Raw genomic sequence first — 26,463 nt, forward strand, 5'->3', positions numbered from 1 at the left:
CTTTCACAGTGACTGCCCCTTTAACAGTGACCACCCATTTAACCACCTCAGCCCCCCTAGCTTAAACACCCTTAATGACCAGACCACTTTTTACAATTATGCACTACACTACTTTCACGGTTTATTGCTCGGTCATGCAACTTACCACCCAAATGAATTTTACCTCCTTTTCTTCTCACTAATAGTGCCTTCATTTGGTGGTATTTCATTGCTGCTGACATTTTTACTTTTTTTGTTATTAATCGAAATTTACCAAAATTTTTGCCAAAAAATGACATTTTTCACTTTCAGTTGTAATTTTTTTTTTTAAACTACATTTCTATATAAATTTTTCTCTAAAATTATTGTTCTACATGTCTTTGACCAAAAAAAAATGTTTGGGTAAAAAAAAAAAAATGGTTTGGGTAAAAGTTATAGCGTTTACAAATTATGGTACAAAAATGTGAATTTCCGCTTTTTGAAGCAGCTCTGACTTTCTGAGCACCTGTCATGTTTCCTGAGGTTCTACAATGCCCAGACAGTAAAAACACCCCACAAATGACCCCATTTCGGAAAGTAGACACCCTAAGGTATTCGCTGATGGGCATAGTGAGTTCATAGAACTTTTTATTTTTTGTCACAAGTGATTTTTTTATTTTTTTATTTTTTATTTTTTCCTTACAAAGTCTCATATTCCACTAACTTGTGACAAAAAATAAAAACTTCCATGAACTCACTATGCCCATCACGAAATACCTTGGGGTGTCTTCTTTCCAAAATGGGGTCACTTGTGGGGTAGTTATAATGTGCTGGCATTTTAGGGGCCCTAATGCGTGAGAAGTAGTTTGAAATCAAAATGTGTAAAAAATTCCCTGCGAAATCCTAAAGGTGCTCTTTGGAATGTGGGCCCCTTTGCCCACCTAGGCTGCAAAAAAGTGTCACACATGTGGTATCGCCGTACTCAGGAGAAGTTGGGCAATGTGTTTTGGGGTGTCTTTTTACACATGCCCATGCTGGGTGAGATAAATATCTCTGTCAAATGACAACTTTGTATAAAAAAATGGGAAAAGTTGTCTTTTAGAGAGATATTTCTCTCACCCAGCATGGGTAAATGTAAAAAGACACCCCAAAACACATTGCCCAACTTCTCCTGAGTACGGCAATACCACATGTGTGACACTTTGTTGCAGCCTAGATGCGCAAAGGGGCCAAATTCCTTTTAGGAGGGCATTTTTAGACATTTGGATCCCAGACTTCTTCTCACGCTTTAGGGCCCCTAAAATGCCAGGGCAGTATAACTACCCCACAAGTGACCCAATTTTGGAAAGAAGACACCCCAAGGTATTTCGTGATGGGCATAGTGAGTTCATGGAAGTTTAAATTTTTTGTCACAAGCTAGTGGAATATGAGACTTTGTAAGAAAAAAAATTAAAAATAAATCATCATTTTCCGCTAACTTGTGACAAAAATAAATAAATTCTAGGAACTCGCCATGCCCCTCACGGAATACCTTGGGGTGTCTTCTTTCCAAAATGGGGTCACTTGTGGGGTATTTATACTGCCCTGGCATTTTAGGGGACCTAATGCGTGAGAAGTAGTTTGAAATCAAAATGTGTAAAAAATGCCCTGTGAAATCCTAAAGGTGCTCTTTGGAATGTGGGCCCCTTTGCCCACCTAGGCTGCAAAAAAGTGTCACACATGTGATATCGCCGTACTCAGGAGAAGTTGGGCAATGTGTTTTGGGGTGTCTTTTTACATATACCAATGCTGGGTGAGAGAAATATCTCTCTAAAAGACAACTTTTCCCATTTTTTTATACAAAGTTGGCATTTGACCGAGATATTTATCTCACCCAGCATGGGTATATGTAAAATGACACCCCAAAACACATTGCCCAACTTCTCCTGAGTACGGCAATACCACATGTGTGACACTTTTTTGCAGCCTAGATGCGCAAAGGGGCTCAAATTCCTTTTAGGAGGGCATTTATAGACATTTGGATCCAGACTTCTTCTCACGCTTTAGGGCCCCTAAAATGCCAGGGCAGTATAAATACCCCACATGTGACCCCATTTTGGAAAGAAGACACCCCAAGGTATTCAATGAGGGGCATGGCGAGTTCATAGATTTTTTTTTTTGGCACAAGTTAGCGGAAATAGATTTTTTTTATTTTTTTTCTCACAAAGTCTTCCTTTCCGCTAACTTGGGACAAAAAGTTTAATCTTTCATGGACTCAATATGCCCCTCAGCGAATACCTTGGTGTGTCTTTTTTCCGAAATGGGGTCACATGTGGGGTATTTATACTGCCCTGGCATTTTAGGGGCCCTAAAGCGTGAGTAGAAGTCTGGAATATAAATGTCAAAAAAAATGTACGCATTTGGATTCCGTGAGGGGTATGGTGAGTTCATGTGAGATTTTATTTTTTGTCACAAGTTAGTGGAATATGAGACTTTGCAAGAAAAAAATAAATAAATAATAATTTCCACTAACTTGTGCCAAAAAAATGTCTGAATGGAGCCTTACAGGGGGTGATCAATGACAGCGGGGTGATCAGGGAGTCTATATGGGGTGATCACCACCCTGTCATTGATCACCCCCCTGTAAGGCTCCATTCAGACGTCCGTTTGTGTTTTGTGGATCCGCGGTGTCAGTGTTTTGCGGATCCACGGATCCGCAAAACACATACGGACGTCTGAATGGAGCCTTACAGGGGGGTGATCAATGACAGGGGGGTGATCACCCCATATAGACTCCCTGATCAACCCCCTGTGATTGATCACCCCCCTGTAAGGCTCCATTCAGAGGTCCGTATGTGTTTTGCGGATCCACGTATCGGATCCGCCAAACACATACGGACGTCTGAATGGATCCTTACAGGGGGGTGATCAGGGAGCCTATATGGGGTGATCACCCCCCCGTAAGGCTCCATTCAGACGTTCGTATGTGTTTTGCAAATCCGATCCATGGATCCGTAAAACACATACGGACGTCTGAATGGAGCCTTACAGGGGGGTGATCAATGACAGGGGGATGATCAGGGAGTCTATATGGGGTGATCAGGGGTTAATAAGTGACAGGGGGGGTGTAGTGTAGTGTGGTGCTTGGTGCTACTTATTACAGAGCTGCCTGTGTCCTCTGGTGGTCGATCCAAGCAAAAGGGACCACCAGAGGACCAGGTAGCAGGTATATTAGACGCCGTTATCAAAACAGCGTCTAATATACCTGTTAGGGGTTAAAAAAATTGCATCTACAGCCTGCCAGCAAACGATCGCCGCTGGCAGGCTGTAGATCCACTCGCTTACCTGCAGTTCCTGTGAACGCGCGCGCCTGTGTGCGCGCATTCACAGGAAATCTCGCATCTCGCGAGATGACTGGTAGATGCGTGACTCTGCCTGAGTGATCCTGCGTTAGGCGGTCCGGAGGCGCCCCTTTAACAGTGATCACCCCTTTAACAGTCACTTTCACAGTGACCGCCCCTTTAACAGTGAATACACAGTGACTGCCCCTTTAACAGTGCCTTTCACAGTGACTGCCCTTTTAACAGTGACTTTCAAAGTGACGCCCCTTTAACTGTGACCACTCCTTTAAAAGTGACTTTTAACCTCTTAAGGACTCAGCCCTATTTCACCTTAAGGACTTGGCCTTTTTTTGCAAATCTGACCAGTGTCACTTTAAGTGCTGATAACTATAAAACGCTTTGACTTATCCAGGCCATTCTGAGATTGTTTTCTCGTCACATATTGTACTTCATGACACTGGTAAAATGAAGTAAAAAAAAATTCATTTTTTTTTATAAAAAAATACCAAATTTAGCCAAAATTTGTAAAAAATTGCAAATTTCCAAGTTTCAATTTCTCTACTTCTATAATACATAATACCTCCAAAAATAGTTATTACTTTACATTCCCCATATGTCTACTTCATGTTTGGATCATTTTGGAAATGATATTTTATTTTTTGGGGATGTTACAAGGCTTAGAAGTTTAGAAGCAAATCTTGAAATTTTTCAGAAATTTTCAAAAACCCAATTTTTAGGGACCAGTTCAGGTCTGAAGTCACTTTGCGAGGCTTACATAATAGAAACCACCCTATTCTAGAAACTACACCCCTCAAGGTATTCAAAACTGATTTTACAAAAGTCGTTAACCCTTTAGGTGTTCCACAAGAATTAATGGAAAATAGAGATACAATTTCAAAATTTCACTTTTTTGGCAGATTTTCCATTTTAATATTTTTTTTCCAGTTACAAAGCAAGGGTTAACAGCCAAACCAAACTCAATATTTATGGCCCTGATTCTGTAGTTTACAGAAACACCCCATATGTGGTCGTAAACCGCTGTACGGGCACACGGCAGGGCGCAGAAGGAAAGGAATGCCATACGGTTTTTGGAAGGCAGGTTTTGCTGGACTGGTTTTTTTGACACCATGTCCCATTTGAAGCCCCCCTGATGCACCCCTAGAGTAGAAACTCCAAAAAAGTGACCCCATTTTAGAAACTACAGGATAGGGTGGCAGTTTTGTTGGTACTAGTTTAGAGTACATACGATTTTTGGTTGCTCTATATTACACTTTTTGCGAAGCAAGGTAACAAGAAATAGCTGTTTTGGCACCGTTTTTATTTTTTGTTATTTACAACATTCATCTGACAGGTTAGATCATGTGATATTTTTATAGACCAGGTTGTCACGGATGCGGTGATACCTAATATGTATACTTTTTTTTTATTTATGTAAGTTTTACACAATGGTTTCTTTTTTTAAACAAAAAAAATAATGTTTTAGTGTTTCCATAGTCTGAGAGCCATAATTTTTTCAGTTTTTGGGCGATTACCTTGGGTAGGGTATGATTTTTGCAGGATGAGATGACGGTTTTATTGGCACTATTTTGGGGTGCGTGTGACTTTTTGATCGCTTGCTATTACACTTTTTGTGATGTAAGGTGACAAAAAAATTGCTTTTTTTACACCGTTTTTAATTTTTTACAGTATTCACCTGAAGCGTAAGGTCATGTGATATTTTTATAGAGCCGGTCGATACGGACGCGGCGATACCTAATATGTATACTTTTTCTTTATTTATGCAAGTTTTACACAATATCATCATTTTTGAAACAAAAAAATAAATCATGTTTTAGTGTCTCCATATTCTGAGAGCCATAGTTTTTTTCAGTTTTTGGGCGATTATCTTAGGTAGGGTCTCATTTTTTGCGGGATGAGGTGACTGTTTGATTGGCACTATTTTGGGGTGCATATGACTTTTGTATCGCTTGCTATTACACTTTTTGTGATCTAAGGTGACAAAAAAATTGTTTATTTAGCACAGTTTTTATTTTTTATGGTGTCCATCTGAGGGGTTAGGTCATGTGATATGTTTATAGAGCCGGTCGATACGGACGCGGCGGTACCTAATATGTATACATTTTTTTCCCCAAGCTCGTCACCGGAAGGCAGCGCGATGCTTTCCTTTAGACATCGCGCTGCCTTCCATGCCATCGGGTCCCCCCTACAGCCGCATGGGGACCCGATGGCACCGCCGCCCGCCGGATAAGTTAAAAGCTGCAAACCAAGACGGGGGGGGGGCGGATCACGGGACCCCCCCCGGCATTGTGACAGGATGCCCGCTGAATGATTTCAGTGGACATCCTGTTGCGATTAACCCCCGCCGTTGCGCAATCACGATTTAAAGTTAGGACATACCGGTACGTCCTGAGTCCATAAGGGGTTAAAGTGACCGCCCCTTTAACAGTGACCGCCCTTTTAACTGTGACTTTCACAGTAACCGTGACTTTCACAGTGACTTTCACAGTAACCGTGACTTTCACAGTGACTTTCACAGTAACCGTGACTTTCACAGTGACTTTCACAGTAACCGTGACTTTCACAGTGACCGTGACTTTCACAGTGACTTTTACAGTAACCGTGACTGTCAGTGACTTTCACAGTAACCGTGACTTTCACAGTGACTTTCACAGTAACCGTGACTTTCACAGTGACTTTCACAGTAACCGTGACTTTCACAGTGACTTTCACAGTAACCGTGACTTTCACAGTGACTTTCACAGTAACCGTGACTTTCACAGTGACTTTCACAGTAACCGTGACTTTCACAGTAACCGTGACTTTAACAGTGACCGCCCCTTTAACAGTGACCGCCCCTTTAACAGTGACCGCCCCTTTAACAGTGACCGACCCTTTAACAGTGACCGACCCTTTAACAGTGACCGACCCTTTAACAGTGACCGACCCTTTAACAGTGACCGACCCTTTAACAGTGACCGACCCTTTAACAGTGACTTTCACAGTGGCCGCCCCATTAACAGGGACCTTCATAGCGCCCGCCCCTTTAATAACAGTGACCTCCACTGTGCCCGCCCCTTTAAAAACTTGGAGTTAAACTGTGTTTATGGCAGTTGGGATTTGAAGAGAAAGACTTGCAGGCTAGTATTGGCTAATGTGGGTCATTTTTTGGGAATATCTCAGGAACGGTACATACTAGAGAGCTGAGACTCGGTCTAAAACCTTCCCGGACACCTGATGTCAGTCAGTGATAACTATACACTGGGGTGGTGTTATCAGTGATATGATAGCATTCTCTGTTTAAGTGTGTATACAAAGAAAGCTATTAGTCACTAATAGTTGTACACAAGGGAGGTATTATCAGGGATTGATAGCATTCTCTCTGTAAGTGTGTATACAAAGATAGCTATTAGTCACTGTTTAGTCACGATTCCTGCACCCTGCTACTGTATCTAATGGTCTAATATTAAAGGGGTTCTGCAGTTTGTTTAAACTCTGGATAGTTCATCAGCATCTGATCGGCGGGGGTCCGACCCCGGGACTCCCGCCGATCAGCTGTTTGAGAAGGAAGCGGCGCTCCAGGAGCGATGCAGCCTTCTCACTGTTTACAGCAGGCCCAGTGACGTCACAACTAGTATTAACTGGCCTGGGTGGGGCTAAGGTCCATTCAAGTGAACAGAGCTTAGCCGCGCCCAGGCCAGTTGATACTAGTCGTGACGTCACTGTGCCTGCGGTAAACAGTGAGCAGGCCGCGGCGCTTCTGGAGCGCCGCTTCCTTCTCAAACAGCTGATCGGCGGGGGTCCCGGGGGTGCAGGACCCCCGCCGATCAGATGCGGATGATCTATCCAGAGGATAGATCATCAGTTTAAACAAACTGCAGAACCCCTTTAATGTTATCTTTGTATTTTTTTTTCCCGGTCCTTCAACAGTGTGCATTTCTATTATTGTTTTGTATCTGTTTTGTTCATGTAATGTGCGTGGTTCACCAGCAGGTGGCAGCGTATATGGCACAGCTATACTTAGATAGAATGGAACTCACCATTTCATTCTCCTCCCTTTGGGCAGAAGTGGACCAGTCCTGCTTCCTACCAGAAGGGAGGGGTTGCAGTTCTAGTTAGTTCCAGTTTAGACTCCATATTGGAGCTGAGAAGACATTAAATAAATTGCAGCCAGAGGAAATTGTTCTTTGGCTGGAGCAGGAGCCACAAAAGGGAAGTAGCTTGTAGAGCCCCCTGATGCCTTGCTAATTTACTTACTGAGTTGTCAGGATAGGGACAACAGCCAAAGGCACCCCAATCCAAAGATACCAGAACCGATCAAAAGTCTAGTAACCATAGCAACGCACACTTAAATTGCAGTCTAGCTTACATTGAGCCCTCTAGTCTGGTACAGGGTACCAAAAGCCATGCCTGATAATCAGGATAGCACCCTATTGGACCGCAGCGATCCACCAGCAGCTGCAGCCATTTGCATAATGCCTCTCACTGCAATACCATTTCAGGGTCCATTGGCTCCCATGTTATTCAGGAGAAGCTCAGCAAGAACATCTGCAGTATGTTAATGAAACTCAAAGAGGAGGATGACACATGACAGAATGACCTCGCCAGATGGAAAGCTCACAGGAGGAGTGCATTACAGAACTTGATAAAGAAAGCGGAAGAAAGGAAAAAGATGGAGAGGATGCTTAGCGGAAAAAGGTGACTAATCAGAAAGAAAAAGCATAAAAACATGTAAAGAAATAGTGGAGGAAAAAGAGAGAGAAAGGGAATTGCATGAAACCTATGAAAAGGCCAAGACTTCCTCTCAGCTGCCTGCTGAAGACAGCACCTTTTATGACACTACCAGATCCTCAAACCACTAAAAGTGACCTATCCACCAGTGAGGAGTCCACTGATACTGCACTCTGGAACCACCACCGAATGCGGAGCTCCTTGCTTTGAAAGACCAAGGGTCTATCCTTTACTGCTCCCCGGAGATCCTGTCAGCTACCAGGAAAAGGCCAAGGCTCCATGCACTCTGGAACCTCCACCGAATGCGGAGCTCCTTGCTTTGAAAGACCAAGGGTCTATCCTTTACTGCTCCCCGGAGATCCTGTCAGCTACCAGGAAAAGGCCAAGGCTTACAGAGGATCCTCCAGAAGAGGGCAATCCTGCAGTTCCAAATTCTGCCATGGAAGGCCACCAGTTGATCACAGATAAAGTTTCTGCTGGAGTTGCAGCTGCAGAGAGCACCAGAGCTAGCAATGACAGCGATGAGGACATTGCACAGCTTAAAGAAGGACTTTTGCGCCTTCAACTATGGGACCCAGGAGGAATACTTCCAGACCCTCCTGTAAGTGACCTCGTGCTGTGAGGAAAACCATCCATTGACCTACCGGAGTCGCAACGGAGACTGTGCTTGAAGGATGAGAACTGGTTTGCACTTTTGTTTGCTTTTGTTGCCCTTTCTGGTCCTCAAGCAGAGGGTCATGTTTTGTTAGAATGCCAAACATCAGCCAATAACCATTTCCAAGTTGCGCACGTTGGCACTATACCTGATGTGGATTACAAATGACTTTTTCCTTTTTGCACTATATGTTTCAGTTTTACAACGTTATAAGCCAGTACCTAAAGAATGAACTCAAACTTGTACCTGAGCTCTTTGTGACCTTTACTGTGACATTTGTGCACCAAAGTTTTCAAGTTTTTGCAATGTCCAAGTATTTTTGCCCATTGTATGGACTCTTGTGACGGGTATAGCAATTCAATTTCTTATGCACTTTTGAATGGACTTTGGTAAAATAATGCATTGTTAGCTAGATAGATAGCGACCCTTTGCATTTTTGTTTTCTCATATGGACTGCCTCTGAGTATGCCGAATAATAATGGTCCCACGTTGCCCTGTGTCAGTGTAGAAAGCCTAGGCATTATATTGTTATTGATTTGCATATGCCCTTAACCTTTTTCTCTCCACAGACTTGGGAGGGGAAGGAGCAAGTATGTCCTGTGTCTTTGGGTTCATGTGCTTCTGCTACACAGGGAGGACCAAGTGATAAAGTCACAAGCAGTGTAAACATCTTTAAAGGGTAACCCTGCTGCTAAAAATATGTTTCTAGGTGCCTTCAAGCACTGTGCACTGTCTTAGAAAATATGTGAAAAGCTACCAGTTCAGACATCAAGGTGACAAAGCGTAAAGCATTATTAGACCTTGGTGCTAGGAAGGGATTACAGGATGATGCCATTGCGGGCTTTCATAGTATTGTGGAGGGATTACAGTACATGACACCCCCACGCTTCCTGTGGTAGTAGGGATTGGTATCCATAAAAAAAGGGAGAGGGAATTTGGAAATAGACACCCTACTCAAGTGGGCAGAGACCTGTAGGTAGCCATTGCTATGTCAGTTTATGTATATACTAACAGAAAATATATAAAGCAGCACTCTAACTTTTAAAAGGGATCCCTAGAGCATACCCTAAGCACCAGCCAAGGACGGCTTGGTTCTAAGTAAGGAGGTATGTAACACCCTGGCATAGTGTTATGGTTCCTGCACCCTGCTACTGTCTCTAATGGTCTAACATTAATGTTATCTTTGTATTTATTTTCAGGTCCTTCAACACTGTGCATTTCTATTATTGTTATGCAACTGTTTGTTCGTGTAATGTGCTTGGTTCACCAGCATGTGGCAGCGTATATATAGCAGAGCTATACTTAGATATAATGGAACTCCCCATTCCATTGCAGCCAGAGGAAATTGTTTTTTGGCTGGAGCAGGAGCCACAAAAAGGAAGTACCTTGTAAAGCCCCCTGACTCCTTGGTAATTTACTTACTGAGTGTCAGGAGAGGGACAACAGCCAAAGGCACCCCATTCCAAGGATACCAGAACCGACAAAAAGTCCAGTAACCAGACCCAAGCAGAATTTAGCACAGCAGAGAGAAAGAGCAGAGTTATTAAGGAAGCCTGTCAGTTTATGCCAAAGCCTGCTGGAACCAAGAGAAAGCCTGAATGTAAAAAAAGCCTGAATATTTTCTGGAATCAAGTTTACCAAAGTAGAACTGCTGTTAAAGTTCACCAAGGGCTGGACTCAAAATATTCTTCATCCCCTAACTGAACTATTTCCCTTTTGCTTCAGAGCCCAAGCCTGCGATCCCACTCTATCCAGGTAGGAGCACCATGACACATAAGAAGCACTCGGCATTCCACTAATCCTGGGGGGCGGCACGTTGCAACTGATAGCTGTACATGGGGAGGTGTTATCAGTGATTGATAGCATTGTGTGTGTAAGTGTGTATACAGAGATAGCTGTCAGTCACTGATAGTTGTACACAGAGTTGGTGTGTGAGTGGGGGAAAAAGGTCAGTGCATCTTATGGGGCGAGTTCTAATGAGCGATTCCATTATGGAAGCGTTCATTAGTACAGGAGAACGGGGAATGATGAATGCAGCGCTCCCTGTGCGGGCTCTGTACTCACTGCTTTCTTATCTTCATCGGCCACATGCTGTGCTGTGACCTGTGCACAGCGTGAGGACATTGGCATGTTCTGTGACCTCATGCTGTGCAACAGGGGGGGTCAGAGCACAGATTTTTTTTTCTATGATCTGAGGTCTGATTTACGATTATTGAAAAAAGTATTTAGCCCAAAATGAGTAAAAATTTATCATATACAAAATACGAAGGTGTCCATAGCCTCTAAGAGCCAGAACAGGAAGCATAATAGATGGAGTAACTTTAAAAAAAATTACTGTATATCCAGAAAACCATTAATCAGTTTTTATGAACACAATTACATATACCGTATATACTCGAGTATAAGACGAGTTTTTTGGCACATATTTTTGTGCTCAAAAAGCCCCCTCGTCTTATACTCGAGTCTAGGTCTGTCTTAGCTCCGGTAATAGCAGGCAGTGCGGGGGGCGGCACTCACTCACTGACGTCACGTGCCTGCGCCGCCTAGTGGGAGCAGGCGCGTGACGTCAGTGAGTGAGCGCCCCCCCTGCACTGCCTGCTATTACCGGAGCTAAGACAAAGTAAGATATCTAAATAATCAGAGTAAAGAGCTCAGCAATGAGCAATGATTAAAGTTAAAGTACCGGTAGTTACTGATTTGTTTATAAATATACTGCTGTGAGCGTCGGGGAGGGGGATCTGTGGATGGCACTGTAGGGGGATCTGTGGATGGCAGTGCCATCCACAGATCCCCCTACAGTGCCATCCACAGATCCCCCCTCCCCTAAACAGTGCCATGATGGCACTGTTTAGGGCAGGGGGCATCTGTGGATGGCACTGTTTAGGGGGGATCTGTGGATGGCACTGTTTAGGGGGGGATCTGTGGATGGCACTGTTTAGGGGGGAGATCTGTGGATGGCTCCCTGTATTTAATGCAGAATGTGTGTGTATATAATGCACACACTCTGCATTAAATACAGGGAGTCAGAGTCAGACTCCCATCAATCTGAGTCACCCTCTTGCAGATGTGTGTATATAATGTACAGTGTGTGCATTATATACACATACACTCTGCATTAAGCTGCATTTCCCACCCTAGTCTTATACTCGAGTCAATAATTTTTCCCATTTTTTGGGGGTAAAATTAGGGGCCTCGGCTTATATTCGGGTCGGCTTATACTCGAGTATATACGGTAATATAGGCCAAGAAATACAAAAATAAGTATTTTTAAATTATGTCTTATCTCTAGTTATAGTAGTTACGGTATATGTTTTGTGACAAACTTAGTAGTGGGACAACCTTGCCAGTGGGACCACCAAGGCCAAAAAGTTTACCTACAGATATTGTCATCTGCTCTCACATTTGACCTTTTTAACAATGTCTAGTTGTACATTAGGAACATGTGCTCCCTCATCTAGTGTCCTGTTTCATTTTTTTCTACTCAAACATATTATCAAAGTTTCTTTTGACCTTAAACCTAATTCTTTCCAATTTTCTTTTCTTGATCGTTGTCATGACTACCAATATCAAGTGATGTTGATGCTTTATATGATGTCATTCTGTGTACTATAGTTTCTGCAGAAAAAATGAGGAGCTATTTTTGTGATGCTGCTAAATTAAAGAGGTGATTCATACCGGGTCAAAGATATTTTTTTTAGTTATCAGCCAAATGCGGCTTCATTCGCAAGCTGATTCTTCCAGCTTCACCATAAATATGTTCATTATGCTCAGAAGGGGGTGCATATTTATTTCAATGTGTAATGAGCAATACATCACTGCCATTTCCTTAATGACTAGTCCTTCTTTTCTCCATCATCTGCCATTTGAGGAAATCCAGGAGGCCTCCATAAAAATGAAAATAATTTTTATATAATGTGTTTGGCCAGCTATAGTCTTCCCCTGCCACTTAGTGTGACAGGTCCCTTTCAGACAGGAGACCCACTGATGTCAGCTGATGAAGACTCTCGCAATACAGACTACAGCTGAGACCTTAGCCTGAGATTCAGAGAATAAACCATTCTGGGACTGCATGGGAAGATCACAAACTATTAGCAACATGGCTTATAACCCTTCTACGGTCATACAAGTTTTGTCCCATGACAAACAATTATCCCCTATGCCTAGGATAAGGGATGTGTCTGATTGGCGATTGTCTGACCGCTGAAGTACCCGCCAATCTTGAGAACAGGGACCCTGTGTAACCCATTGGTTTTACATGCACGCTACCACTCCATTCATCTCTATGGGACTGTTGGAGACAGTCAATTACAAGCTGCCCACTATTTCTGGCAATTCCACAGAACTGAATTGAGCGGCAGTGTGCATGCATGATCATCACACCAGTCAAGTAGAGGAACACATGGCCCCAGTTATGTGTCTGGCAGGACCCCAGCCCCTGCTGATCAGATATCCCCCATTCTGTGAAGAGAGCATAAATATTTGCCATGAAGCGGCTGCTTTAAACATTTCCAGAAGGCTTTACATTTCTGCTATGTACCTTGCATTATCTCCTTGTATTCTTTTAGAGAACACTTTAAAAGAAGCTGGACAGGCCAAGCGCACCTTCCGCCGAGCTTTCCCTGCATTAATGTATGTAAAAGGTTGGCGCTCATATTTCTTATAATGAACTACCAATGAAGTAGGGATTTTACATTTTCTGCCTACTTGAAGTTGCTTTGTTTTGTATTATTTTAAACATTTGTTATCAAAACCATATTTACTTACCAAGAACGACTACAAGGCTATATTTTATAGCTTTCATTTTGGCTTTTGATAGGAGTCCTCGATGACTGAATCTAGCACTGAAATTTCCATCTAGGAGAAAAACAATTAACCATTACAAATGAAGGATGAGTTGACAAATTTACATTGCACAAATAATTAACAAACATTTTACAGTATATGCAAGCCATTCTAAAAATAAATGGATGAAGGTAGAATGAACCTCTACATTTGTGACAGACTTGTGAAAGTAGGGTCAAAATTCTGGGATAATTGTTATCTTTATAAAAAATTGTCTACCACCTACGGAGTTCTTTTTTTTTTGCTATACAGTGATCTAAATCTCTTTCCTAAACAGTGATTTAACATATAACATTCTAGAACATACTATAAATTTGGTACATGCTTTAAAAAAGTTTGTCTAATTTAACAAAATGTTTTGGTTGTCAAAATTTTGGTGCACAGTGCTGCCTCTTCAGTCATGACGCTTTTTCTGCTAAGCAATTCCCCTTGTTGAGGCAGAGAAATTATGCAAAACATAATAAATGTGGTGTCATGCATGCAGAATTGCAGACCATTTTTTGGTACAAACTAAGCCTTAATTCTGCATTAATTAGCCTTGTAAATCTTCCCCAGTAAGCATGCCTCCCAATCGTCCCGGATACGGTGGGACGGACCCAGATTTTGTACACAGTCTTGCGGTCCCAGGAGGGCTACAGCATGTCCTGACTTCAACTGCATCTCTGTCCTGAGGACACAAATTGAGTTGAATATAATTGTTAAGCAGGGAGCTGTCAGCTCCCTGCTCCACCGTCTTGCGCTTGCTCCAACAGGCAGACGAGATGCAGTGACATCATAGTGTCTGCTACTGTGAGCAAGAGAGAGCACAAGTAAGGGCATTATACAGGGAATGCAGAATTATTAGGCAAGTTGTATTTTTGAGGATTAATTTTATTATTGAAAAACAACCATGTTCTCAATGAACCCAAAAAACTCATTAATATCAAAGCTGAATATTTTTGGAAGTAGTTTTTAGTTTGTTTTTAGTTTTAGCTATTTTAGGGGGATATCTGTGTGTGCAGGTGACTATTACTGTGCATAATTATTAGGCAACTTAACAAAAAACAAATATATACCCATTTCAATTATTTATTTTTACCAGTGAAACCAATATAACATCTCAACATTCACAAATATACATTTCTGACATTCAAAAACAAAACAAAAACAAATCAGTGACCAATATAGCCACCTTTCTTTGCAAGGACACTCAAAAGCCTGCCATTCATGGATTCTGTCAGTGTTTTGATCTGTTCACCATCAACATTGCGTGCAGCAGCAACCACAGCCTCCCAGACACTGTTGAGAGGTGTACTGTTTTCCCTCCTTGTAAATCTCACATTTGATGATGGATCACAGGTTCTCAATGGGGTTCAGATCAGGTGAACAAGGAGGCCATGTCATTAGATTTTCTTCTTTTATACCCTTTCTTGCCAGCCACGCTGTGGAGTACTTGGACGCGTGTGATGGAGCATTGTCCTGCATGAAAATCATGTTTTTCTTGAAGGATGCAGACTTCTTCCTGTACCACTACTTGAAGAAGGTGTCTTCCAGAAACTGGCAGTAGGACTGGGAGTTGAGCTTGACTCCATCCTCAACCCGAAAAGGCCCCACAAGCTCATCTTTGATGATACCAGCGCAAACCAGTACTCCACCTCCACCTTGCTGGCGTCTGAGTCGGACTGGAGCTCTCTGCCCTTTACCAATCCAGCCACGGGCCCATCCATCTGGCCCATCAAGACTCACTCTCATTTCATCAGTCCATAAAACCTTAGAAAAATCAGTCTTGAGATATTTCTTGGCCCAGTCTTGGCGTTTCAGCTTGTGTGTCTTGTTCAGTGGTGGTCGTCTTTCAGCCTTTATTACCTTGGCCATGTCTCTGAGTATTGCACACCTTGTGCTTTTGGGCACTCCAGTGATGTTGCAGCTCTGAAATATGGCCAAACTGGTGGCAAGTGGCATCTTGGCAGCTGCACGCTTGACTTTTCTCAGTTCATGGGCAGTTATTTTGCGCCTTGGTTTTTCCACACGCTTCTTGCGACCCTGTTGACTATTTTGAATGAAACGCTTGATTGTTCGATGATCACGCTTCAGAAGCTTTGCAATTTTAAGAGTGCTGCATCCCTCTGCAAGATATCTCACTATTTTTGACTTTTCTGAGCCTGTCAAGTCCTTCTTTTGACCCATTTTGCCAAAGGAAAGGAAGTTGCCTAATAATTATGCACACCTAATATAGGGTGTTGATGTCATTAGACCACACCCCTTCTCATTACAGAGATGCACATCACCTAATATGCTTAATTGGTAGTAGGCCTTTGAGCCTATACAGCTTGGAGTAAGACAACATGCATAAAGAGGATGATGTGGTCAAAATACTCATTTGCCTAATAATTCTGCACGCAGTGTATATTACATTCATCAGGGGAATGTGGCTAAGTGATGGTTACTGTTGTATTTTATTAAAACTACAGCACTTTCACTATTTAAGGGGGGCGTTAAGGGGGCAGCACTATTGTAGAGGGAGCACCAAGATGTCATTCTTACTGTTAAGGGACACTTAGGAGGTATAACTACAGTGTCCCACTCCGTAGTTGTAGTAGTAGTAGTAGAGCCCTGTATTCATAAGGATATTTTCAGTATGTCCATTGTGCAACATGTATGTATATTGCTGTAATTCCTGCTTACATGTAGACACACCCAGTCACCTAGGTGATACTGGTGCTAAATACTTACATATAGAACAGGTTTCAGGAAGTGCAAGGGAGTGGAGTGGAGTTTTAGCTCAGTGAAAGAAAGGTCAATCTACAGTCGTGGCCAAAAGTTTTGAGAATTACATAAATATTGGAAAAGTTGCTGCTTAAGTTTTTATAATAGCAATTTGCATATACTCCAGAATGTTATGAAGAGTGATCAGATGAATTCCATAGTCCTTATTTGCCATGAAAATTAACTTAATCCCAAAAAAACCTTTCCACTGCATTTCATTGCTGTCATTAAAGGACCTGCTAAGATCATTTCAGTAATCGTCTTGTTAAGTCAGGTGAGAATGTTGACGAGCACAAGGCTGGAGATCATTATGTCAGGCTGATTGGGTTAAAATGGCAGACTTGACATGTTAAAAGGAGGGTGATGCTTGAAATCATTGTTCTTCCATTGTTAACCATGGTGACCTGCAAAGAAACGCGTGCAGCCATCATTGCGTTGCATAAAAATGGCTTCACAGGCAAGGATATTGTGGCTACTAAGATTGCACCTCAATAAACAATTTATAGGATCATCAAGGACTTCAAGGAAAGAGGTTCAATTCTTGTTAAGGATAGTCTCCTAAAGAGGATTCAGCTGCGGGATCGGAGTGCCACCAGTGCAGAGCTTGCTCAGGAATGGCAGCAGGCAGGTGTGAGCGCATCTGCACGCACAGTGAGGCGAAGACTTTTGGAAGATGGCCTGGTGTCAAGAAGGGCAGCAAAGAAGCCACTTCTCTCCAAAAAAAACATCAGGGACAGATTGATCTTCTGCAGAAAGTTTGGTGAATGGACTGCTGAGGACTGGGGCAAAGTCATATTCTCCAATGAAGCCTCTTTCCGATTGTTTGGGGCATCTGGAAAAAGGCTTGTCCGGAGAAGAAAAGGTGAGCGCTACCATCAGTCCTGTGTCATGCCAACAGTAAAGCATCCTGAGACCATTCATGTGTGGGGTTGCTTCTCATCCAAGGGAGTGGGCTCACTCACCATTTTGCCCAAAAACACAGCCATGAAAAAGGAATGGTACCAAAACACCCTCCAACAATCCAACAACAGTTTGGTGAAGAACAATGCATTTTCCAGCACGATGGAGCACCGTGCCATAAGGCAAAGGTGATAACTAAGTGGCTCGGGGACCAAAACGTTGAAATTTTGGGTCCATGGCCTGAAAACTCCCTAGATCTTAATCCCATCGAGAACTTGTGGTCAATCCTCAAGAGGCGGGTGGACAAAAAAAAACCACTAATTCTGACAAACTCCAAGAAGTGATTATGAAAGAATGGGTTGCTATCAGTCAGGAATTGGCCCAGAAGTTGATTGAGCGCATACCCAGTCGAATTGCAGAGGTCCTGAAAAAGAAGGGCCAACACTGCAAATACTGACTCTTTGCATAAATGTCATGTAATTGTCGATAAAAGCCTTTGAAACGTATGAAGTGCATGTAATTATATTTCACTACATCACAGAAACAACTGAAACAAAGATCTGAAAGCAATTTAGCAGCAAACTTTGTGAAAACTAATATTTGTGTCATTCTCAAAACTTTTGGCCACGACTGTAGACTAGAGCACTGACGTACTGTATGGTCAGTAGATGTTTAGTCTGTAGCCAAGGGAGCCTAATCCCAATAGAAGTGACCCAGTGTGGCAGAGAGTATAAGGAAAACCTGGTAGAGATGAGAGTTATAAAAAACAAGCATAGGGTCCGCGCTAGTGACAGCGAGTCTCTGAGGTAGCATAAATATAGTTGATTATCGGTGCTCTGCTCCACAGCTCTCCACCTCCACCTTCAACTTCTGCTGCATCTGTGCCTGTAAACCCACGGGCTGTTCAGAATCGGTCTTGCCACAACCTTCAAAGAAGTACTGACATAGCATAGACCCTTTTTTTTTTAAAGTTCACAATACACTTTATTTTACTTACAAGATTTTAGTCTTGAGTTCAACATTACATATAAAACAATGCCCGACCCGGGTTTCGCTCCCGCTTCATCTGGGGCGTCCTGATTGTTCTCTCAGGTATGGGCGGTATTTATCTTATGTAATACGTTACATCATTTCTAGTGTTGATCGAGCACCAAAGTGCTCTGGTGCTCGAGTAAAACACTTTGGGATGCTCGGGTGCTCTACAGAGCACCAGAGCACAATAGAAGTCAATGGGAGAACCAGAGCATTAAACCAGGCACCCACTGCTCTGAAGAGGGGAGGGTGTCTGGTTCACAGGAAAAGGTCAGAAATTGATGGAAACACCACTGAAATGGATCGGGAACAGCAAGTATGTCTGGATGAGTCTTGGACTCCCAGGTTGCTGCTGGGAACGATGTTGTCCGATTAGTACGCCACTTTTACAGACTAACAATAATATGCACAAAACCGAAGACAATCGATTTTAGAGAAAAAATTGTTAGGAAACATTCTTTCCTGTACAAACCGGATTCCAAAAAAGTTGGGACACTAAACAAATTGTGAATAAAAACTGAATGCAATAATGTGGAGATGGCAAATGTCAATATTTTATTTGTAATAGAACGTAGATGACAGATCAAACGTTTAATCCGAGTAAATGTATCATTTTAAAGGAAAAATACGTTGATTCCAATTTTCACGGTGTCAACAAATCCCCAAAAAGTTGGGACAAGTAGCAATAAGAGGCTGGAAAAAGTAAATTTGAGCATAACGAAGAGCTGGAAGACCAATTAACACTAATTAGGTCAATTTGGCAACATGATTGGGTATAAAAAGAGCTTCTCAGAGTGGCAGTGTCTCTCAGAAGCCAAGATGGGTAGAGGATCACCAATTCCCACAATGTTGCGAAGAAAGATAGTGGAGCAATATCAGAAAGGTGTTACCCAGCGAAAAATTGCAAAGACTTTGCATCTATCATCATCAACTGTGCATAACATCATCCGAAGATTCAGAGAATCTGGAACAATCTCTGTGCGTAAGGGTCAAGGCCGTAAAACCATACTGGATGCCCGTGATCTCCGGGCCCTTAAAAGACACTGCACCACAAACAGGAATGCTACTGTAAAGGAAATCACAGAATGGGCTCAGGAATACTTCCAGAAACCATTGTCAGTGAACACAATCCACCGTGCCATCCACCGTTGCCAGCTGAAACTCTACAGTGCAAAGAAGAAGCCATTTCTAAGCAAGATCCACAAGCTCAGGCTTTTTCACTGGGCCAGGGATCATTTAAAATGGAGTGTGGCAAAATGGAAGACTGTTCTGTGGTCAGACGAGTCACGATTCGAAGTTCTTTTTGGAAATCTGGGACGCCATGTCATCCGGACCAAAGAGGACAAGGACAACCCAAGTTGTTATCAACGCTCAGTTCAGAAGCCTGCATCTCTGATGGTATGGGTTTGCATGAGTGCGTGTGGCATGGGCAGCTTGCATGTCTGGAAAGGCACCATCAATGCAGAAAAATATATTCAGGTTCTAGAACAACATATGCTCCCATCCAGATGTCATCTCTTTCAGGGAAGACCCTGCATTTTTCAACAAGATAATGCCAGACCACATTCTGCATCAATCACAACATCATGGTTGCGTAGGAGAAGGATCCGGGTACTGAAATAGCCAGTCTGCAGTGCAGATCTTTCACCTATAGAGAACATTTGCCGCATCATAAAGAGGAAGGTGCAACAAAGAAGGCCCAAGACGATTGAACAGTTAGAGGCCTGTATTAGACAAGAATGGGAGAGCATTCCTATTTCTAAACTTGAGAAACTGGTCTCCTCGGTCCCCAGACGTCTGTTGAGTGTTGTAAGAAGAAGGGGAGATGCCACACAGTGGGGAAAATGGCCTTGTCCCAACTTTTTGGGGATTTGTTGACACCATGAAATTCTGATTCAACATATTTTTCCCTTAAAATGGTACATTTTCTCAGTTTAAACTTTTGTTCCGTGATTTATGTTCTATTCTGAATAAAATATTAGAAGTTGGCACCTCCACATCATTGCATTCAGTTTTTATTCACGATTTGTATAGTGTCCCAACTTTTTTGGAATCCGGTTAGTATATTTACTTGTATATAAAGTGCAAGGGCTGCAAAAAATTACAAGGAAGAGGCACTCCGATACAACTTGTATATCACATAAAGGAGGGCCTCATTCACATTGTGGTACAATTGTTCACGTAGTGGGACTCCTACACTCATAAAGCCTATGCACTAAGTGAAAGGGCTACCAAAAATACAAAGAACCGGCACTCCAATAAACTCTTTATTACACAGAGGAGGGCATCTTACACACCCTTGAAAAATTATGATTGATGGCCTTCTGGTGACCCTCAAAAACATTAGGGGTGAAGATCTGCTGCTGAGCTGACCATCTAAAACATTAGGGAAGAGGGTCTGCTGCTGAGCTGACCATCTAAAATTCTGCCTCAGTGTCCACAAGCCTAAATGGCAACATTTCCAGGGCCAGCAATTTGGAAAGGTGCGCATTTAGTGCTATGGCCTGTGGGTGGGTGGCTGGGTATTTGCGCTTTCGTTCACAGGCCTGGGGTATGGACATCTGTATGCTGCACTGGGACACAGAAATGGATGTGCTAGCTGATGGTTTTTGTGAAGGTCCAGGTGCAGGGTGGGAGGCATCCGGGACTGCGTTTTTGACAGGGGAATGGCCAGCACATAACACAGGGGAAGAGAAGGCAGTGGTGTGACCAGCAGACACTGATTGTGGACCCAGGCAATTGGCCCACCTATTAGGGTGCTTTGATGCCATGTGGCGGATCATGCTGGTGGTGGTGAGGTTGCTAGTGTACACGCCCCTGCTCATTATGGTATGGCACAGGTTGCAAATGACAATTCTTTTATTGTCCGCACTTTTCTCAAAAAAGCGCCAGACTGCGGAACACCTACCTCTTGGCAAGGGAGATTGTGGCCCACCTTCTCCCTTTTGCCACCCCACTGCCTCTTCCAGCCTGTTGCGGTGCAGCGGATCCCTCCCCCTCTGTACTGCTGTCCTCGCTCGGCTTGCCACCTTCCCAGGTTGGGTCAGTGATTTCATCGTCCACCACCTCCTCTTCCGTTTCCTCACTCTGGTCATCCCCCTGACTTGTTGACCTAACAACAACCTTGTTATTGACAACTGTGCCTCATCCTCTTTATCAACCTCTTGAGACACTAATTGCCGTTGTCTTATTGGCAACTGTGTCTCATCATTATCATCCACTTTGTGAAACACTAATTGCCATTCCCCATTATCATCTTCTTCTGACTGTGGATGCTCAAGAGTTTGGGAATCAGGGCACAAGATCTCCTCATGTCCATCTTCAAGCGTGATTGGCAAGAGGCCCAAATCAAGGAGTGGCGATGAAAAGAGCTCCTCGGAATATCTGAGTGTGGGATCAGTTGTTTGCAAAGACTCTCCATGGTGGGAGGAAGGAGTATCAGGGTGAGGATTCTGTTGACAAGACTCTTGGCTACTGAGACTGGACTTTGTGGAAGACAGGGTGGTGCTTAACGGAGTGGAAGCATTATCTGCTGCAATCCAACCGACCACCTGGTCGCACTGGTGTGACTATGAGAGAGGTGTCCTGCGCCGCCCTGCAAACTGGGACATGAAGCTAGGTATCGTGGATAAGTGTGTTTCTTATGCTCTGACAGAAGGCACAGTTTCACCACGCCCAGGGCCACGGCCTCTGTGTGCACCATCAGCAGCACAGCCACTTCCCCGTCCCTTACTGCTCGACTTGCGCATATTAAATGGTATATATGCTTGCAAGTATGTCACACGTACAGTAGCTCAGGTTTTGTAAGTGTATGCGCAAATAAATTACACTGAATGTCACTGATATTTAGGATGCACAAACGTTATACAGAAGATGTAGCTCAGGTAATGTCACTGTCAGCAGCGGCCAAACAATTGTGCTGAATGCGACAGATATTTAGGATGCGCAAATGTAACAACAGATGTAGCAGAGGTTGTGTCACTGTCAGTAGCAGCCAAACAATTGCAAGCAATTTAGCGCGGGTTGCGCTAATAATATATATTGCAGCCAGATAAGACAATAGTCCTTAAATGGACTTTTGGGTCTCTAACACCTTTCAACACTAAACCCTGCCTAAAAAAAAAAAAAGTTCCTGTCCCTACACTATTTGTCCCTTCTGCTGCAGCTCTCCCTGACTAAGATTAAGCCGAACCACGTGTCATCGGGTGCTATATAGCACCCGATGACGCGTTCCAGCCAGCCAGTCCCTAATGCCAGGACCAACATGACTAATGCATTACAGTGAGTGCCAGTACTTCCTTGCACATTTATTGGCTGTGTAGCAGCCAACAAATGTGTGGGGAGGAGACTCGAGTATCAATAACCACATCTCGTATGCTATGTCATAAATTCTTCCGATGCTCTCAAAGTTTTGGCCACTATCCCTATAATCTAGTGCTATATCCTGGTATCGAAACTCCTACATTCTACCTTTGGAGCGCTACTGCTCCCAGGGCCGGTGCCACCAGTAAGGCGAACTAGGCAGTCGCCTAGCGCGCCATTTAGCAGGGGGCGCCTGCCGCCCGGTGCGGTTTAAAAAAAAAACAAAAAACGTTGGTTATAACTAGTTAACAGTGGCGGCCGGCGGCGCCCCTCATGCTGCGCCGCCTGAGCGCTCTAAAGAATCCCGGCGGCGGGCGGCACATGTCAGAGACAGCACAGAGACACAGGCTGCAGCCTGCAGGTGCAGGCAGGCTGCGCAGCACTGAGCTGAGCCGGAGAATCGGAGTCACCAAGTCGGAGATGAGAGATGAATGATGATGCATGTTTTTTGTATTGTCCTAAACCACTGCCTCAGTGAAGCCATGGGGGTGGGGCAGGGGCGCACCGGCGCAGCAGACCAGAGAGACAGTCTGTCACTGACAGTGACAGTCTGACACCGCTGTGACCGCTGTCTGTCTCTCTGGTCGTCTGACGTCCTGAGTCAGAGTGACTATTCTAACTGCTAGCTTACGCTTACCTGGCTTCAGGCTGCTGAGGGTGGAGCGGAGGCAGAGCTCTGCCGACTTTGGAGCGAATGATCTTGATTTGAACCCCCTGACCCCTCCCACCCTTGAGCACGTGACGCAAAGAGAGGGGTGGAGCGAAGGAGGAAGAGAAGGCGGCAAGGCCGCACACTGAGCAGCAGCTGAGCAGCCAGCCACGGCCACGGTGGCCACCACCAGCAATTTGCCTCCCCCGATCGGCAGTGCAGTGCCTTCTCCTTCTGGGCCAGAACTAGAAGTGGGCTACTACCTGCCTGGATTGGAGTGCAGCCTGCAGGTGCAGCTGCTTTCTTCTTCCCCAGGACCCCAGGGCGACATTGGTGAATGGCAGGGCCAGTCCCCAGAGCCAGACCAAGAGCCAGAGTGCAGCCAGAGACCAGCTCATCTTATTGTCCTGGTGGTAAGTAGTCAGTAGACAATGCAATAGGTTTATTATTTACTGTATTTTTTGCCTTATAAGACGCACTTTTCCCCCCGTGCGTCTTATAAGGGAAATGGCCATGCGTCTTATAAAGCGGATTGCGGATACTTTGCTGGCCGCTATGCTGCACAGCGCGGCCAGCGAAGTATCAGTGTGGAGGGAGGAGGCGGGGACACTCATGGCGGGGCCCGGTGCAGTGACTCTACTCTAATACACCAGGCCCCGCAGCTGTTAAGTACATTCAATCCGAATGGGTCCGCAATTACTGTACTGTACTAGTACTTTATGTATAGCATTAATATGGCGCAGACCGGCAGCTCCCTTGGTCATGCGCCGCCTACCCATCTGCCTGCTCATTCATAAAGTGAGATAAGCAGGCAGGTGGCGCATGACCGAGGGAGCTGCTGGTCTGCGCCATCTTAATGCTATACATAAGGTACTACAGTAAGTACAGTACAGTAATTGCAGACCCATTCGGATTGAATGTCCTTAACAGCTGCGGCGGGGCCCGGTGTATTATAGTAGAATAACTGCACCAGGCCCCATGAGTGTCTCCGCCTCCTCCCTCCACACTGATGCATCTGATGGGGGATCTGTAGATGACACTTATGGGGATCTGTGGATGACATAAGTGTCATCCACAGATCTCCCCCATAACAGTGCGTCATCCACAGATCCCCCCCATAACAGTGCGTCATCCACAGATCCCCCCATAACAGTGCGTCATCCACAGATCCCCCCCATAACAGTGCGTCATCCACAGATCCACCCATAACAGTGCGTCATCCACAGAGCCACCCATAACAGTGCGTCATCCACAGAGCCACCCATAACAGTGCGTCATCCACAGATCCACCCATAACAGTGCGTCATCCACAGATCCCCCCCATAACAGTGCGCCATCCACAGATCATGATATGGGCAGATCATCTGATAGGGGGGGGGGGGGGCAATTTTTTATCTTGCCTAGGGCGGCAAAAATCCTTGCACCGGCCCTGACCGCTCCTAGTCTTCCACCTCACAGTTTCAGTTCTTATGTGTGAAATATTCAGTTCTTGTGTGTCACAATACTAACTCGAGATAGGTCCAGAGTGTACTACTATTTTCAAATCTAGAATCTAAGGAGGATCTCTCTTAATAATGTCTATATTAGTGCTGTAGCTATCCCACATCGTTACCAATGCATATTCTCTATTAGGCTTGATGTCAGGCTGATGTTACCAAGGTGCTATCTGGGGATACGCCAAAAAGACACTACTATTTCCAAAATAGACTCGGGGTCTACCCTATTAGTGGATAATATACTGTTACTATAGCGGTACTGTGCCGTTAACGCAGATTCAAGGTGCATGCTTTGTTGGAGTAGATACTAGGTTATTTGTTCCTAATACTAAACAGTGAGCTAACTAAAAATCGATTCGGGGTGTGCGGTCATATCCATATCTGAAAAACCAAGATGGTTTCCCTCAATTTTAGATCATATATTATTGCTATAGCAGTATCTGGTGATTACTATGGACTCAATTTGTGTTCTCTATTGATCTACATGTTGCTTGTCCTTGGTTAATACATTCATACGGACAGAATATCCCATTCAATATTTAACCCTTTAGGTTGTAGGGTTTGTAGTTTGTAAATCCATTCTGCCTCTCCCTTATTTATATGTTTAACTGGATCCCCTCCCCTGCCGTTAATGGGCGGCGTTTCCTCTTTTTGCAGACAGCTATGTGTAACTTTGGTGCTCAATCAACACTACTGACGATTAAAGACAAAGTGCTCATGTGCTCGGGCCGAACACATCGGTATGCTTGTGTGTTCTAACAAGCACAATGGAAGTCAATGGGAGAACCCCAGGCACCCTCTGCTCCGAAGAGAAGAGGGTGTCTGGTTCACAAAAAAAGGTTAGAAATTGAGATATCGCACACTCATTTCATATTACATTCCCTTCCAGAAAAAACTCCTTTTATTTTCAAAAGAGCACTGACAATTTGTGTTGAGCGAGCATGCTCGCTTTTGCCAGATGAACGCGATGACGGCACGGTTTAAGGTGGAGTGGAGAAGAACTGGGAGGAGAGAGGAGAAGGAGAAGAGGCAGGACGGGAAGCGCTGGGAGTGTGGCTTTGTGGGTTCTGACGGTGTTGCTCCCACTGGGCTGGGTGAGGGGAAGCTAGGTGCCTTCTTAATGCGGTCATCCCTAGGTGAGTGTTGGGCTTACCGCGACTTATGCATTGACAGCACAGGCTGCAGATGGAAACACTATTGTCAGCAGCGGACACGTTAAAAAAAGACCACACTGCGGAGCCATGTGCCGGCATCCTGGGGGCGCCAGATGTGACTGTGCATGGTGGATCGCTCGTTCCAGATACATTAGCAGTCTGATTTTTGCCTCCTGTGTACTAAGTATTGCCTGCTTGTCCTCCTTCTCCATCCTATCTGCTGCTCCGTCTCTCCCTCTGAACTCCCCTCCTCTTCCCCTCTTGTGGGCACCTACGTGACGTCCATTGACACGTCATCAGTCACATTTACCACCACTGACATTGGAGATCTCGGAGTAGCCAGCAACAGCGAGGACCACCCTCCTTGGGCTGATCTGGATACTGTCATCAGACTGCTGGATGGCGACCGTTGATACCTCCTTTTCCTGATCCGATGCAAAGAATGGCTGCACATCGGTAAGGTCTTGTAATGGATGGGAAAATAATTCCTCTGAGCGGAGGTATATGGTTGTGGTGGTGGTGGTGTCTTTGGGGGTGCACACAGCAGAGAGTGAAGAAGGTGCAGATAGAGAGGATGAGGAGGGTGCAGAAGCGGAAGGTTGAGTGAGCCACTCAACCAAGT

General features: G+C 44.3%; 1 protein-coding gene across 1 annotated transcript in view; it reads right to left on the reverse strand.

Moving 5' to 3' along the window:
* Nucleotides 1-26,463, reverse strand: part of NPSR1 (neuropeptide S receptor 1) — an 835,810-nt gene that overhangs the window by 154,388 nt on the left and 654,959 nt on the right. Inside the window, exon 7 of the mRNA XM_040433038.1 lies at nucleotides 13,426-13,515. Coding sequence (XP_040288972.1) covers nucleotides 13,426-13,515 — 90 coding nt within the window. The remainder of the gene's footprint in view (nucleotides 1-13,425; nucleotides 13,516-26,463) is intronic.

The sequence above is a fragment of the Bufo bufo genome, chromosome 5, assembly GCF_905171765.1.
Source record: "Bufo bufo chromosome 5, aBufBuf1.1, whole genome shotgun sequence".
Lineage (NCBI taxonomy): Eukaryota > Metazoa > Chordata > Amphibia > Anura > Bufonidae > Bufo > Bufo bufo.